Source organism: Hibiscus syriacus, unplaced genomic scaffold, assembly GCF_006381635.1.
Source record: "Hibiscus syriacus cultivar Baekdansim isolate YM2019G1 unplaced genomic scaffold, ASM638163v2 tig00111276_pilon, whole genome shotgun sequence".
Classification (NCBI taxonomy): Eukaryota; Viridiplantae; Streptophyta; class Magnoliopsida; order Malvales; family Malvaceae; genus Hibiscus; species Hibiscus syriacus.
In genome coordinates, this window is record NW_024063043.1 from 1,707,815 (window position 1) to 1,720,812 (window position 12,998).

A 12,998-nucleotide genomic window follows, 5' to 3' on the forward strand; every position below is an offset into this window, starting at 1 on the left:
AGAACCCAAAAACCCAAAACCCGACCTAGTTACATAAGCCTAAACCCAACTAGGGTTTCAGCATCTTCACCCAACCGTCGCTCCTATCAGTCGTTGGATCTAACAATATCCAACGGTCCAGATGGTCCCAGCGAGAAACCCTAGGGTTATGATACCCTAGGTCCACGCGGCCGTCGTCTTCACTGCCACCACCTCAACGTCGCTTCACCTGCTGCCACGACGCCCACCGAAGGCTTCCAGAAGAGTCATTCCAGACGCACACGTCGTCCAACAGTGAGTCACCACTAGAGGTTCGGTGACTCACTGAAGGGAGCCTTATTAATCGGTCCGAATCAAGCGTCGGTGATGGCTATAAAGCCATTGACCGAACCTGTAAAGAGGGATACAGAGAGCAAGCCAGAGAGCAAGAAAACAACCAAAAACCCACATAACCAACAATAAATCCACAATACAAAATCGAAAGAAAGAGAAGAGATTGAAGGACTTACCACCAAGGAGCTACACAGTCGCCGGAGCCTCTGAATCTCGCCATATAAACAAAATATCGAAGGTATTTTTTGTAAGATCTACGCAAATAGGAGACTTTTTAGGAAAAATGGGTGAGGAATTTTAGTATTTTCCGGCCACCTGTGACGGTGGCCGGCGGCGAAGTTGGCGGTGGCAGATGGCTGCCGGCCGGCAACCGGATTCCATCCGATGAAGGAATTATAGAGAGAGACAAGAGAGAAATTTTTTTCTCTCCCTTAGAGAGAGAAGAAGAAGAGAAGAAATGAAAATAAGGCCTTAAGGCCGGCCATAATAGGGTATATATACCCTCCCTTAAACGAAGTCGTTTAAGGGAGGGCCTTTGTGTAATTTTACGAACAACTTAACTATTCCCGAAGCCACTGTGATTTTAAAACTTTGTAATTTGATCCTTAAAGCATATTTTTATATATTATAATTTAGTCTCTTAATTTTATTTCTTTATAATTTAGCCATTTCCATAATATATATAATTTAGGTAAAATAACAGATTTAGTCATTATAATTTTATTAATTAATATTTTAATCCCGAAAGCATGTTTTAATTTATTTTAATTTGATATTCAAATTTGATATATGTTTATTTTAGTCACTAAATTAATAATAAGGTAAAATAGCATGTTTAGCCCCTAAAATATTAAATAATATGTTACGAATTAGACCATTTAAATTTAATATGTTATAATTTAATCACTAATTTTAAATACTTTCATTTTATATTTTAGTACTATAGCTTTAATTTTATTTATTTTAGTCACTGTTTAGTCATATTTTAATTTTATATGTTTATTTTCAATATATTTAATTATTATTATTATTATTTAGTCATATAAATATATATAATAAATATTATTTATTTATTTGTTTTATTTTATTTATTTTAAATAAAAATCCTATTTATAAATTTAATTTTATATAAATTACTTTTAAGAAAAATAATCATATTTTAATATTAAGAAAAGGGTTGTCTTAAAGCAACTAGAAGTCCTTTTCTGATATTCTTAAATAAATAAATATCCTACTTTTATAAATTATACATATTAATTTATTTATTTATTTTAATATTTTTAGATAAATATTTTATTAATATTTATTTATCTTTTAATATCAAGAAATGAGCTATCTTAAAGCAACTAGAAGTCTTTTTCTGATATTTCTAAGTAAATAAATATTTTATTTTATTTTAAGGAAAAAAATTTAATAAATATATATATGTATATTAAATATATAGATATTAATATATTTTTAAAAATTATACTAATAAATTTGAAATAACAGGATTATAAATTAAATATAATTTTGATTTATTAAATTTTCAATAATATAAATAATTTATAATTAATGGGTATTAATTTTGGGCGTTATAGGGTGCTAATCATTCCCTAAACGTAACCAACCACGAATCTTTTTTTACTAAAATTGTTTGATGATACACAGATCAATTTATCTTTTAAATTATGTTTTCTTAAAAGTTATTTTAAAAGATTATTTTTAGGTATTTGACATGCTTAACCCAAAAATATTAATGGCGATTCTCAAAATATTTTTTTAATCAAAATCATTTATTTATTCATTATATTTTTCCCGCCAAATAAAAATTCGTACCTAGACAAAAACGGTTACAACAACTCCTCAACTATAAATTGTTACTTCGTTTACACAATCCGTTAACAAAATTAAAAATAAAATTCATGGATTAACAAGAACATGTCAGGTTACCTCTCAATTTTTATTTTCTTTATTTAAATAAATAAGTAATAATAATAAAATAAAATAGATAAACTACCCAAAATACCCTTCTTCATCAACCCACCTGTCCTCCCCCCACCTCCACCGTAACATTGCCGCGCTTCCAACGACCGTACCAATCATTAGAAACAATTCAACAGCCAATCTGCTGAACTCATGATATCTATTGAATCATCATAATGAAAACAAAAAATCAAAAACCAAAGGAACCCAATTAACCAAAATGTGCCAATAAACAAACTATTCATCTCACGAAAATTCAATCTTTTGTTCTTCCTCTCACAATTAAAAACACAGGAAGGAGAGTAATTTTGATATTCTATAAATTTTATAAACAGAGGTGTAGGGAGAAGGAGAGAAGCAAGAGGAAAGAATCGTGTAAGGAAAAGGAGAGGGGAAGGAGAGGTGTTGGGTTAGGGAAAAGGGGTGGTGTTACAGGTAAGAGAGAGGGACAACTTTTGTCGTTTACCTATTTCATTTTATTATTTGATTTTCATTTATTTAGATAAAGAAAAATAAAAATTAAATGGTGATGAGGCGTGTTCTGTTTGATTCGTGAATTTTATTTTTAATGGTGTTAAATGGAGTAACGATTTATAGTTGAAGGGATAAAATATCTTAAAAATATTTTAAAAGTTAACTTGATAAAAATAATATAATCAAGGGGCAATGGAGACTTTAAGCCTATATTAAACTCCTTACCCAAAAGAATTCAAACCAACCATAGCATGCATGTGCCCACTAAACAAACTTTATCTCCACTATTTATTTCTTAAGAACTGCAACTTTCTTCTAATTTTTTTTAGTGTTTTATATTTAATATATTAATCATGCATACATTTATATAATTTATTATCATCAAATATAAATGCTATTTTAAAACTCTGCTCACCAAATGTCGGTAGTTGCAGCCTGCATATTGTTGTTAGAAGATTATCTCAAACCTCTTCACACGACCCCGTAATAAAAAGTATCATTGAATAACTAATCATTTTCCCCTTAAACTAATGAACAAAACGTCGCGTTTAATTTATAATTACATCACGAACTTGCTTGTGTCATATTAAGGAAATTGTTTTGGCTGGCTAAGTTGACACCAAAAGACTAGTTGAGTATAATTTGTTTCAAGTCTTAATTAAAGATTCGCGTAATGTATTACTTTACAATCAATGTGTGGTGCTTTTATTGTAATTGAATGAGGAATATCAGAGGTTAGCTACCAGACAGTAAGATAATCGGTTGCCCAACACATTAATTTATGTCAATATCTACTTATTGCTTTGGGATGCCACTGACAATTACTTTGAATTATCACTCTTTTTATACGAAGATTTTTTAGATTTTCAAAAATTCTCTTAAGATATCTTAAAATTCATTCGGAGATGATTCGTTGTTCTCTGTATTTGGTTACAGTCCTTTGATATGATCATTGTTAATCTTATCACCAACTTAATCTATTATTTGACGATCGGATCTATCCACTTGCCAACTCCTCAATGACCATCAATTCTAAGATTCACATCAATCATCCTATTGCATAGTGTTAGGGACATACAAACTCACACAAACAAAACCGAAAAAGAGGATCTTGAACCTTACACCCATTGTTCATCGTATTTTTTTAGTTCGTTTTTCTCCTTTTAAATCATCACCGATTGTAATTCTTAGTTCAATTAAAAAAATGAGTTGCTATTCTTACCATTAATAGTGCTATTTCTTTTAAGAAAGTATATTATGTTTAATTTAGATATTTTATTTTATTAAATTTTAAACATGAACTATCAGCTAACGTGTTAACATTTTTAAGTGAACTTGATTTTACGTTTTAAATCTGGTGTTTTCATTCAAATTTTAGTAAATTAATTAAAGAAGAAAGTATATTATGTTTAATTTAGATATTTTATTTTATTAAATTTTAAACATGAACTATCAGCTAACGTGTTAACATTTTTAAGTGAACTTGATTTTACGTTTTAAATCTGGTGTTTTCATTCAAATTTTAGTAAATTAATTAAAGAAGAAAGGGGTGGATATTCAGGAAAACGACCCTTTCCGGCTCCCCTTGTTTGCTTCCACTCTTCATGTACATGCTTGTCATCTTCCCTCGGAACGTGTGTTGGATACTCTGCTTTTTCTTGTATATAAAATTTTAAATTAAGATATCAACTAGGGATTATATATTTTGGCATTTACCCTTTAGTACTGATCAATTACTGATGAAATCAGGGAGGAAAAAAAGGAAAATTATCATTACAAGGGACTCTCTTCAATGCACTCCACAGTACAAAAACAGATGATTTCAAAGCAAGAAGTAGAAGAAGAAGAAAAAGAAACAATAATTAAAAAACCTGTAGCTAAAGAGAATCACCTTTCTATATTCTTTCATGGCCCTTGCTAGAGCTGCTGCAAACCAATCTGCACTGCAATTTACTTACCCAGCTCTTGATTTCTAAAAACAAACTTCAATTGAAATGATGTTGTTGTTGTTGGTCGAGCCATGGCCAAAACCCGGTGTGATCCTCCATGGTGCAGAACATGTTGGTGATGAGGCTTTCTTCTTTAACCATTTGAGTTGGCTGATTATGATGATCGTCGTGGCTCGAATTCGACGACGCTGCTCGGAACACTAGTGTCGTTAACGGCCTCTCGTGTGCCGATACAGACATATCCAATTTCAGATCAGAGCTGTTGTCGCTTCGATTGCTGCTACAGCCTTCGGTTTCTTTACTCAGGTTGACACATTCACTTGCTCCGTCTCTGCTCTTCAGTGTCATTATCTACTTGCACACAACAACCGCATTAATTAACTTACAAAGTGCTCAAATTAATCATAATAAACAGATTACCTCTGCATGGAGTTTTTTGTTGTGAGCTCGAAGTGCATCATTATCGGCTTTGACCAGTTGGTACTGTCTCTTAAGGAGATTATAATCTTTCTCCAGTTGTTTGGTTTTCCATCTGGCTTTTCTGTTCTGAAACCAAATAGCAACCTGTCTGGGTTGCAGTCCAAGAGCTCTAGCCAGCTGCATTTTCCTCTCGGGTTCGAGCTTGTTGCCTAACTCGAAGTTCTTCTCTAATGTCTTCACCTGCTCCATGTTAAGCCTCCTCTTCTTTTCTCCTGCCTGTGAACCCTCATCTGATAAATCATCCTCACCGTTTGCTTCTTCACACACATCTATCCCTGGAAACGGCATCGATCTCTTCCCCAGAAACGATGCAACACCTATGGTAAAGCACCCAGAAAATCAAAACCAGGAATCGGATTAAACAAGATCATATGAAAAGCATGAAGAAAAATGGAGTAGTACCATGGAATTCCTGAGGGAGAAGTTGATCGATGGAATTCGTGGGGCGTTGATGATCTTCGTGATCGTGAGGAGGTTGGACTTGGAGCATGAAATTTTCCGGGAAAAAGGCCATCCCATGACAAGACATGGAGCATCAAATTTGCTGTTTGATGAAAGAAAGGAAGCTAGAGATCTGATGTATATCAGGCAGAAAGGAAAACTTGAATTTTCTGAATTTGAAGGTGATGCTGAGATTTGTGGAAAATCGATGGCTTATATACCTGATCACCTTCAACCTTTAGCTTCTATGAACAAAAGAAACTATAATTTTCTTTTATATTATTTCTATCTCTATACATTTCTGAGAAAGAGAGAGAAAGATGCTTATGAATGATGAGTCTATTATTTCATTGTCTTTTTATATGAAGATGGATTAATTTCGTTACAAAACAGAGATTTTTAATTTTATTTTGTATGTTTTGAGTTAATTGTATAATATGTCCCTAAATTATTATTTAAATTTTGAATTAATTGATTTTAATGGTTTAAGGGATGGTTATTATCCCTAGAATCTCAGATTCGAGCGTATTTGAACATTTATTGTCAAATAATTGATATTCAATTATAATTATTTATAATTAAATTAATTAAGGCATGCATCAATAAGTTAAATCATTTTAAAACTCTTACCATAATGTTGAAGTATTATCTAATCTCTAATTGGTTTAATTAAACTTGAGAAGACTTATAAATAATAATAAAATATCATCCTTGTTTGATCACTAATCTATATAATTACATTGTACAAAAGCTCTTTCATTGACGCTATAAAAAAATATCCAAATCATTCAAGGTAAAGTTTGAAGTGCAAAATTTTCTTATTTTAAATATGTTCCGCGTTAGATTAAGTTAACTTTTAACTCCCAAACTAATTGGACTAATTGATACTAATGCTTTCAAGATTGAATAAAAAGATTTCAAAGTTTGGAGACTACATTAGAATTTGAGTTATAATTTGGGGATCTTTAGTGCATTAACCCTTTTACTTTTAGAGCTAAACTTTGAGCTATTGGCATTTGGGAGGGAAAAGCTATCAATTTTCCTTTTAAAATTGATTTGACAATAAATGGAAAATTCATGAATTTTTTTATTAAATAATATGATGAAACACACAACCCATTTGCATGTTGAGGACAAAAGTGAGAAAAATAAAAAGGACATAGGCATAGGGGAAAGGGTAAAGGGGAAAGGGGAAAGGGGGAAGGGAAAAGGGGGAAGGGTGGTTAGGGGTGTATATTTGATTTAGTCGACTTAAATATTTTTGAATTATTTGAATTGGTGAGTTTTATTTTATACTTTAAATTTTATTTTTAATTCGTGTTGAGTTTATGAAATTTGAGTTGAGTTAAATTGAGTTGTTCGATTTTCTGCTTAAATTTAATTTAAATATAAATAATTATAATGTTATGGTTCTATTTGATTCTAATTTAAATTATTTTATATAATCATATACGATATACATATATATTCTTTATATTCTTTCATATGCAATATATATATATATATTATGAGAGTTGAGAAACTCAACCCATTAATAACTAAAAGTGTTGAGTTATTCTAGAATTTGACTCGCGAATTTAAAATCTTTTTTGAGTTAAATTAAAAAAAATTAATTTTTTCGAGTCGAGTCGAGTTTTATTGACCACCTCTAAAGATGGTTGCTTACTAAATTAAGCCTGGTAATGTGATGACTCTGAAAACAATTTCATGGAGTGATTCCAATAATTTGAGGGTCATCTTCCTGGTACTATCTTTTTTTCCCATATACTTTAGTAACAAATAGTACTGTTTTCTCAATAAAGAGACTTGTCTTTAGACATAAATAAATATTTCAGAATGGGAAGCAACTTTCAAGAAGCTTGATTGGTTCCTAATATATGTGTGTGTGTGTGTGAATGTGGAGTGGGTTTTTTTGAAAGAGTAAAAAGATAATAACACTACTACTATTGCATGAAGAAATGTGATTGTTTTATAAAAATAAAAAAAGATGTAGGGTGACTAAAAAGTTTAGGGTTTCTTTGGGCGAGGGGGGGGGGAGTATGTGAAAGATGTCATGTGTTTAGATGGTTGAGTTAAAAGAAAAAGAGAAATGAGTTGGATATGCATGTAAAGAGGGAGAAGGAGGGGACCAAGAGCAAAGAGGGGGGTCGGGATCAGATTCAGGGGTTGCTACCTAACCAACCAACACCTATCGTGCATCTGGACCAAACCCGTTCATCAGTTTCGGTCCTTTCTTTTCCTCTCTGCAACTCTAAAATGGCTCCATCTGATAAGAATAGCGATTTGAAAACCCCGAGCAAAACTCCTGTTGCCAGCTCCCCTTGTTTTGTCTTTCACTCCAGCACCATGCCCCATCTGATGCAATCGCTTATTCCCATACCAGTTTTTTTCCTTCTTAAAAGTTAACCAAAATTTCAAACGATATGATATATAATCTAAATTATTATAACTTCACCATTTGACTTAATTATTTGGCATTAGGGTTTAAATCTCTTTTGAGGGACACTGATTAGGACAACATAAATCCATGCTAAAAGCAAAACTTTAAGATTGTGTAATAAAATCATACATAAACACGTTTATTTGATTAGACGTAGTTATGATTTGTTGGGAAAACAACTTTCTTTTTCAACTTTAGCAGACAGTTTCTTTTTCCCCCCTGCTCCGGCAGGCTCATCACCAAAGAAACGTCAAATGTTTGGTTTTCAGACGCTTTAATAAATACTACAACCATAGCTGCTACAATCTTCTGTTTCATCCCTCTTTTTAACCTTTTATACCGTTGACTACTTCTGTTGCCATTATTCTCACTGCCTTAATTTCCATGCACATGGAAGCTGAAGGGTGGATCCATGCATGTTCTCCAACCTTTTTTCTTTTAATTTATATATTCTATTAATAACTACAATATAATTAGAGAGAATAGTATAAATTTAACTAAAATATAAATAAAACAGAAGAGCTGAAACTTGGTTTCCACATGGCCAAAGTTCTTGCTTGTGTTATGAGGGGAGTTGGTTCAGCTTGCAGTCCCATGTGCTAATCTTCGTTTGGACGTCAACTGCATGTCTCTCCACCCCCCCCAACCGCCGCCCAACCCTTTCTGTTCTCTCTTATTACTTTTCCGCCCTCTAAATCATTGTGCCACTCGGCAAAAATGGATTTTACATTCATTATCAGCTATTGCTCCAATTATCTTTTTAACATTTATTATTATATTTTAAAAACATCATAAAATAATTTTAAGGTGCCCCGATCCTAAACTATTCTTTCTCCAATTTATCATGATGCCTAATGTTACAAATGTTAACCATTTAGGTGCACCAATTATAATAGTCATTATAAAATCCCGTTAAGTTTTATGACACGTGTCACTTAACTTAATGGAAATTTATAATGACCACCTTATAATTTTAATTTTTTTTTAAAAAAATAAAAATATTATTAACAAAACTTTTCTTTCCCGTGCGACGCACCCCTTTTCGCTCCTTCCATGACCAAAGGCCACACGATAGACTGTCAAGATCGATGAAACTACCAATTATCACGATCGAATTTGAAGGATTGAGTATTTGAGATTTTAGGGATTTTAGAATTTTGGGTTTTAAGATAATAGTAAGATTTGTGACCGGTCATTGGGTGGTAGGCGACAATGGGTGGCCGGTCACGGGCGAATAGGTGGCCATAGATGACCGACGGTTGGAGTAAATGAGACTAAAATAAGAAATTTTTAGAGTTTGAGGTTTTCTTGATTTTTTTAAAATAGGGTTTTTTCAAAAACAATTTTTTTAAATTTTTATTTTTTTTTAAAAAAGTAAATTTCTAAAATTACCAGATTATGAAACATGTCACTTAATGGGAAAATTAACGTTGTTGACGGTCCGTGCACCCAAATGGGTAATGCTTGTAACGTTAGGCACCGGGATGAGTTAAAAAATAGTTTAGGCGCCTCTTCGAGAATTTAGGTATAGTTTGGGCACTTATTTTGGTAAGCCTTGTAATAATACTGTCTTTTTTGCATTATTTTTTTAATTAGATCCTTAATTTATCTAATAAAACTAAGATCTTTTTATAAATATGTTTGTGTTCAGTCGAGTAGATAGAATTTAGATTTTATTTCTCAAAAGACGAGTCAAGTTTTAATTCCAGTGAAGTCACCTTAAACTCGAGCTATGTCAGGTGGAAGATATATACTTTTTAGTTAGGTCGGATTAACTGAAAACTCGACCTATACCCGTCCCTAGTATTAAGGAATTTTCCAAAGCTTTTGGATTTGACCATGATTTCAATATTACCATATGAATATCAATCCCTTCTTCCACGCTATTATGCATCCTCATCATTATTATCCTCACAAGGGCCAACACTCTTGATCCTTCCGTCATTCAACATTTTTATAAGAAATTTATCAGCTGTAACACCCCAAAAATATTGAAGTTTATTTATAAGATTAAAGTAATTTAATTTGAGGACTAGAGTGTGAGTTATTGAAATAATATATCAATTTTCAAGTTCTCAATTAATTCAGGGCTTAGAACCTAGTTTACCCATTTTCTTTTGACCCTTGACTGATAAAAAAGGGGAACAAAATAAGTGTGTGGTTTTGGAAGCTTGAACCCATGTTCTTCAATGGCTAAGCCTAAGCCTAAGCCTTAGCCATTCAGGCTAGACATTTGTTGCTAATAAGTTAGGTAAAAATATCTTTCAATTATTAAATCAAATTTTAAATCATAAAAAAGTTTTCTCCTTTTGATTCAAGCAAGACCCGAAAAATACCCCCAAATAAAAGCCTTCAGCCCTCCCTCATTGTTTCACCGTCGTTCAGTCTGCTCCGGTCGTCCATGGCGTTCACCACCACCACCATCAGAATCGTCATCATCTTATGATCATAGCCTCAACCACTAAACACCCAAAACAGTAATTGTTCATCATAAAATGAAGAAGAAGAGTTCGAAAACCCCAACTCCGATCTCGATCGTCACCTGACAGTGTCGCGTACCGCCTGCAGCAGTGCGCTTGTCGACACCCTACGACCAAAACCTAAATACTACCATGTCGTAAACCGATATCGTTGGCTTGAATCAACATTTGAAACTTCGATAAAAACCCACTATCGCCTCATATTCTATCTATTTTCAGTCATCTTCGTTGTCGTTTCACCACACTGCCCTCATCATCGAGCTCCTCATTTAGTTCTAGTCAGGACCCAACCAGCAGTGTCCTCTACCGTTGTGTTTTTCCTTCGACCCCCGTGGGTAAGTTCCCGATCACCATATTGATCATTTTTCTTTAACTTTTAGTTGATATTTGGAGTAATTATGGATTAATTTTGGTGTTTGGTTAAATTTGGAGTAATCAGTCGCCTAGAACAACCCCTGTCATCGCCGCATGTGTTGCACATGTCGTTCCCTGTGTATGGGGGTTATTTTCTGCATGAGAGGTTCTAGAAACCTATTTGGACATGTCCAAACCGTCCAAACTAATTCAGACCGATCGAGCTGAGCTAAATCGAGTGAGTTAAGCCGAACTGTTAACCAAGTCGAGCGACGTTGATCGTTAACCTGTTCAGAGTTGACATTGACTTTGACTAAAAAGTCAAAATTTTCTAAAAAGACATATTTTAAGTTTTTGACGTCCTGAGTCCAAATCTGAAGTCCGTTTCACCAAATTCAAACCAGTAAGTTGTTTTTTCGTTTTATCTCCGATTCAATATGAAGTTTCAAGTTTAAGTTTCGTTTATGAAGTAAATTCATTTGCTATGTATTTGAGATATTATGGGACGTGGAATTCAAGTTCAAAGGCGATCGAATGAAGTTTAATTGGTCGATTGATGTGGCTTGAAAATCGAGGTAATACTCTACTACCTATGCATGCTTTACGGTACATGTTGGTAATTGATTGATGTATGGTTTAAATGTTTGGTCGAGTAAACCACAATGAATATTCTTAAATTAGTACTGAAATGGAAAAATGATATTAAATTGGTCAAGACTCGATCAATTGTTTATAAATTGAAAGACCAATAAGAAATAATTTCAAGGTTGGTGATTAAGTGATAAATGAACTAACCTTAGGATCTATAAACTCTTGTTGTTTTCGTAAAATGTTAAATGCCGAAAATATTAGGACAAAAATTATAAAAACCCTTATAGTAAAAAGACCATGATTATCCCTGAAAGTGGGAAATAACCCTGAAACAACATTCTTGATCCATATTAAACTACAGATGCATTTGTTAAATACTTGGTTTGATTAGGAAACTTCTAATAACTGATTTTAACCTCCGTTATGGCAAAAGAACTAGAATTTTGATTCTTAAATAAACACTGAAGATTAATTTTTGGAAGTATTGCCACTGATAGAATTGAATGAAATGACGAAAATACCCTTAAAGTGTAAAGGGAACTAAGGACGATTGTGATAGTGAAAATGATTTGAGGGCTCATATTTTGATCTTTTTGAAACTTGGAATCACCGTTTGAATTCCCAATATGTTTGAATAACCCCAAAAATCAGTTTCTACCTATGGTATAGAAAAATATGTGATTCTTGGTTTTGAAGGATCGTCTGAAGACTAGATTACTGAAAGTAAGACTCGTCGTTAATTTTAAATGATTGGATAATCCTCAAGTTTTAAAATAACCAATATGCACTTGGACCATACATTGTCTAAAATACCCTTGAGCCCTAAAATGACCATATTAACCTCGAGTACTGTAATGACACATATGCCCTCATGATATGGAGTAAGGAAATGTTTGTGGACAAGTTCTGAAAATACAGTGAAATATTAAATATTGTAACAAGCCCTAAAGGATTATGGAGACGACCAAGCACGTCAGTCACTATGCATATTACTGCAATATAGAATAATAATAAATACCATCAAAATACTAGTTCAGTTCTTTAAGATTTGTTCACGATGACTCCGAAGGTGATCAGTTCAATTAGTGCAGTCAACGTTAAAAAGTAAATGTTCGTAAAGTATCTCGATCTGAATGATTGATAAATATCGCAATGTTGAGATTTGTTCAGTTCAAGTTGATCTAATATCATGATAAATCTACATGAATCTTGAATTTTTTGAATCATCATTTCCCCTTTATTGGACTAAGTTACTAAGAATCTCTAGTAATCAAAATGTCTGAAATGCCCCTAATAGCATGAATATTGGAATCATACATGTTATATCGAATCTCAATAATTCTAACATAAGGTTCTTAAATACCTTTATGATGCACCCAAAATCATAAATGGTTTTGAAGTATAAGTTTCTAAATCTCTGATTTGATATGCTAATAGTCGAACCCTTCTAATAAGGATCTTGTTTCCGAAATCTGATCAATATACAAAAGTTTCGTATATCATTTCCTGATA

At 32.7% G+C, this 12,998-nt stretch overlaps 1 protein-coding gene across 1 annotated transcript; it reads right to left on the bottom strand.

Annotated features, from left to right (window-relative positions):
* Positions 1 to 4,503: 4,503 nt before the first annotated feature.
* On the bottom strand, positions 4,504 to 5,889 carry LOC120157771 (homeobox-leucine zipper protein ATHB-13-like). Its single transcript, XM_039168801.1, has 3 exons — positions 5,583 to 5,889; positions 5,121 to 5,497; positions 4,504 to 5,051 (listed from the first exon to the last, which is right to left on the bottom strand). The coding sequence occupies exons 1-3, from the start codon at positions 5,707 to 5,709 to the stop codon at positions 4,737 to 4,739; spliced, it is 819 nt and encodes a 272-aa protein (XP_039024732.1). The 5' UTR covers positions 5,710 to 5,889; the 3' UTR covers positions 4,504 to 4,736.
* Positions 5,890 to 12,998: the final 7,109 nt, after the last annotated feature.

Bases quoted from the DNA above. Each gene is read 5' to 3' on its own strand.
- LOC120157771 (XM_039168801.1), bottom strand. From the start codon at position 5,709: ATGTCTTGTCATGGGATGGCCTTTTTCCCGGAAAATTTCATGCTCCAA. The intron at 5,498-5,582 runs GTACTACTCCAT...GCTTTACCATAG, and splicing joins TCTCCCTCAGGAATTCCATG to GTGTTGCATCGTTTCTGGGG. The intron at 5,052-5,120 runs GTAATCTGTTTA...GTGTGCAAGTAG, and splicing joins ACAAAAAACTCCATGCAGAG to ATAATGACACTGAAGAGCAG.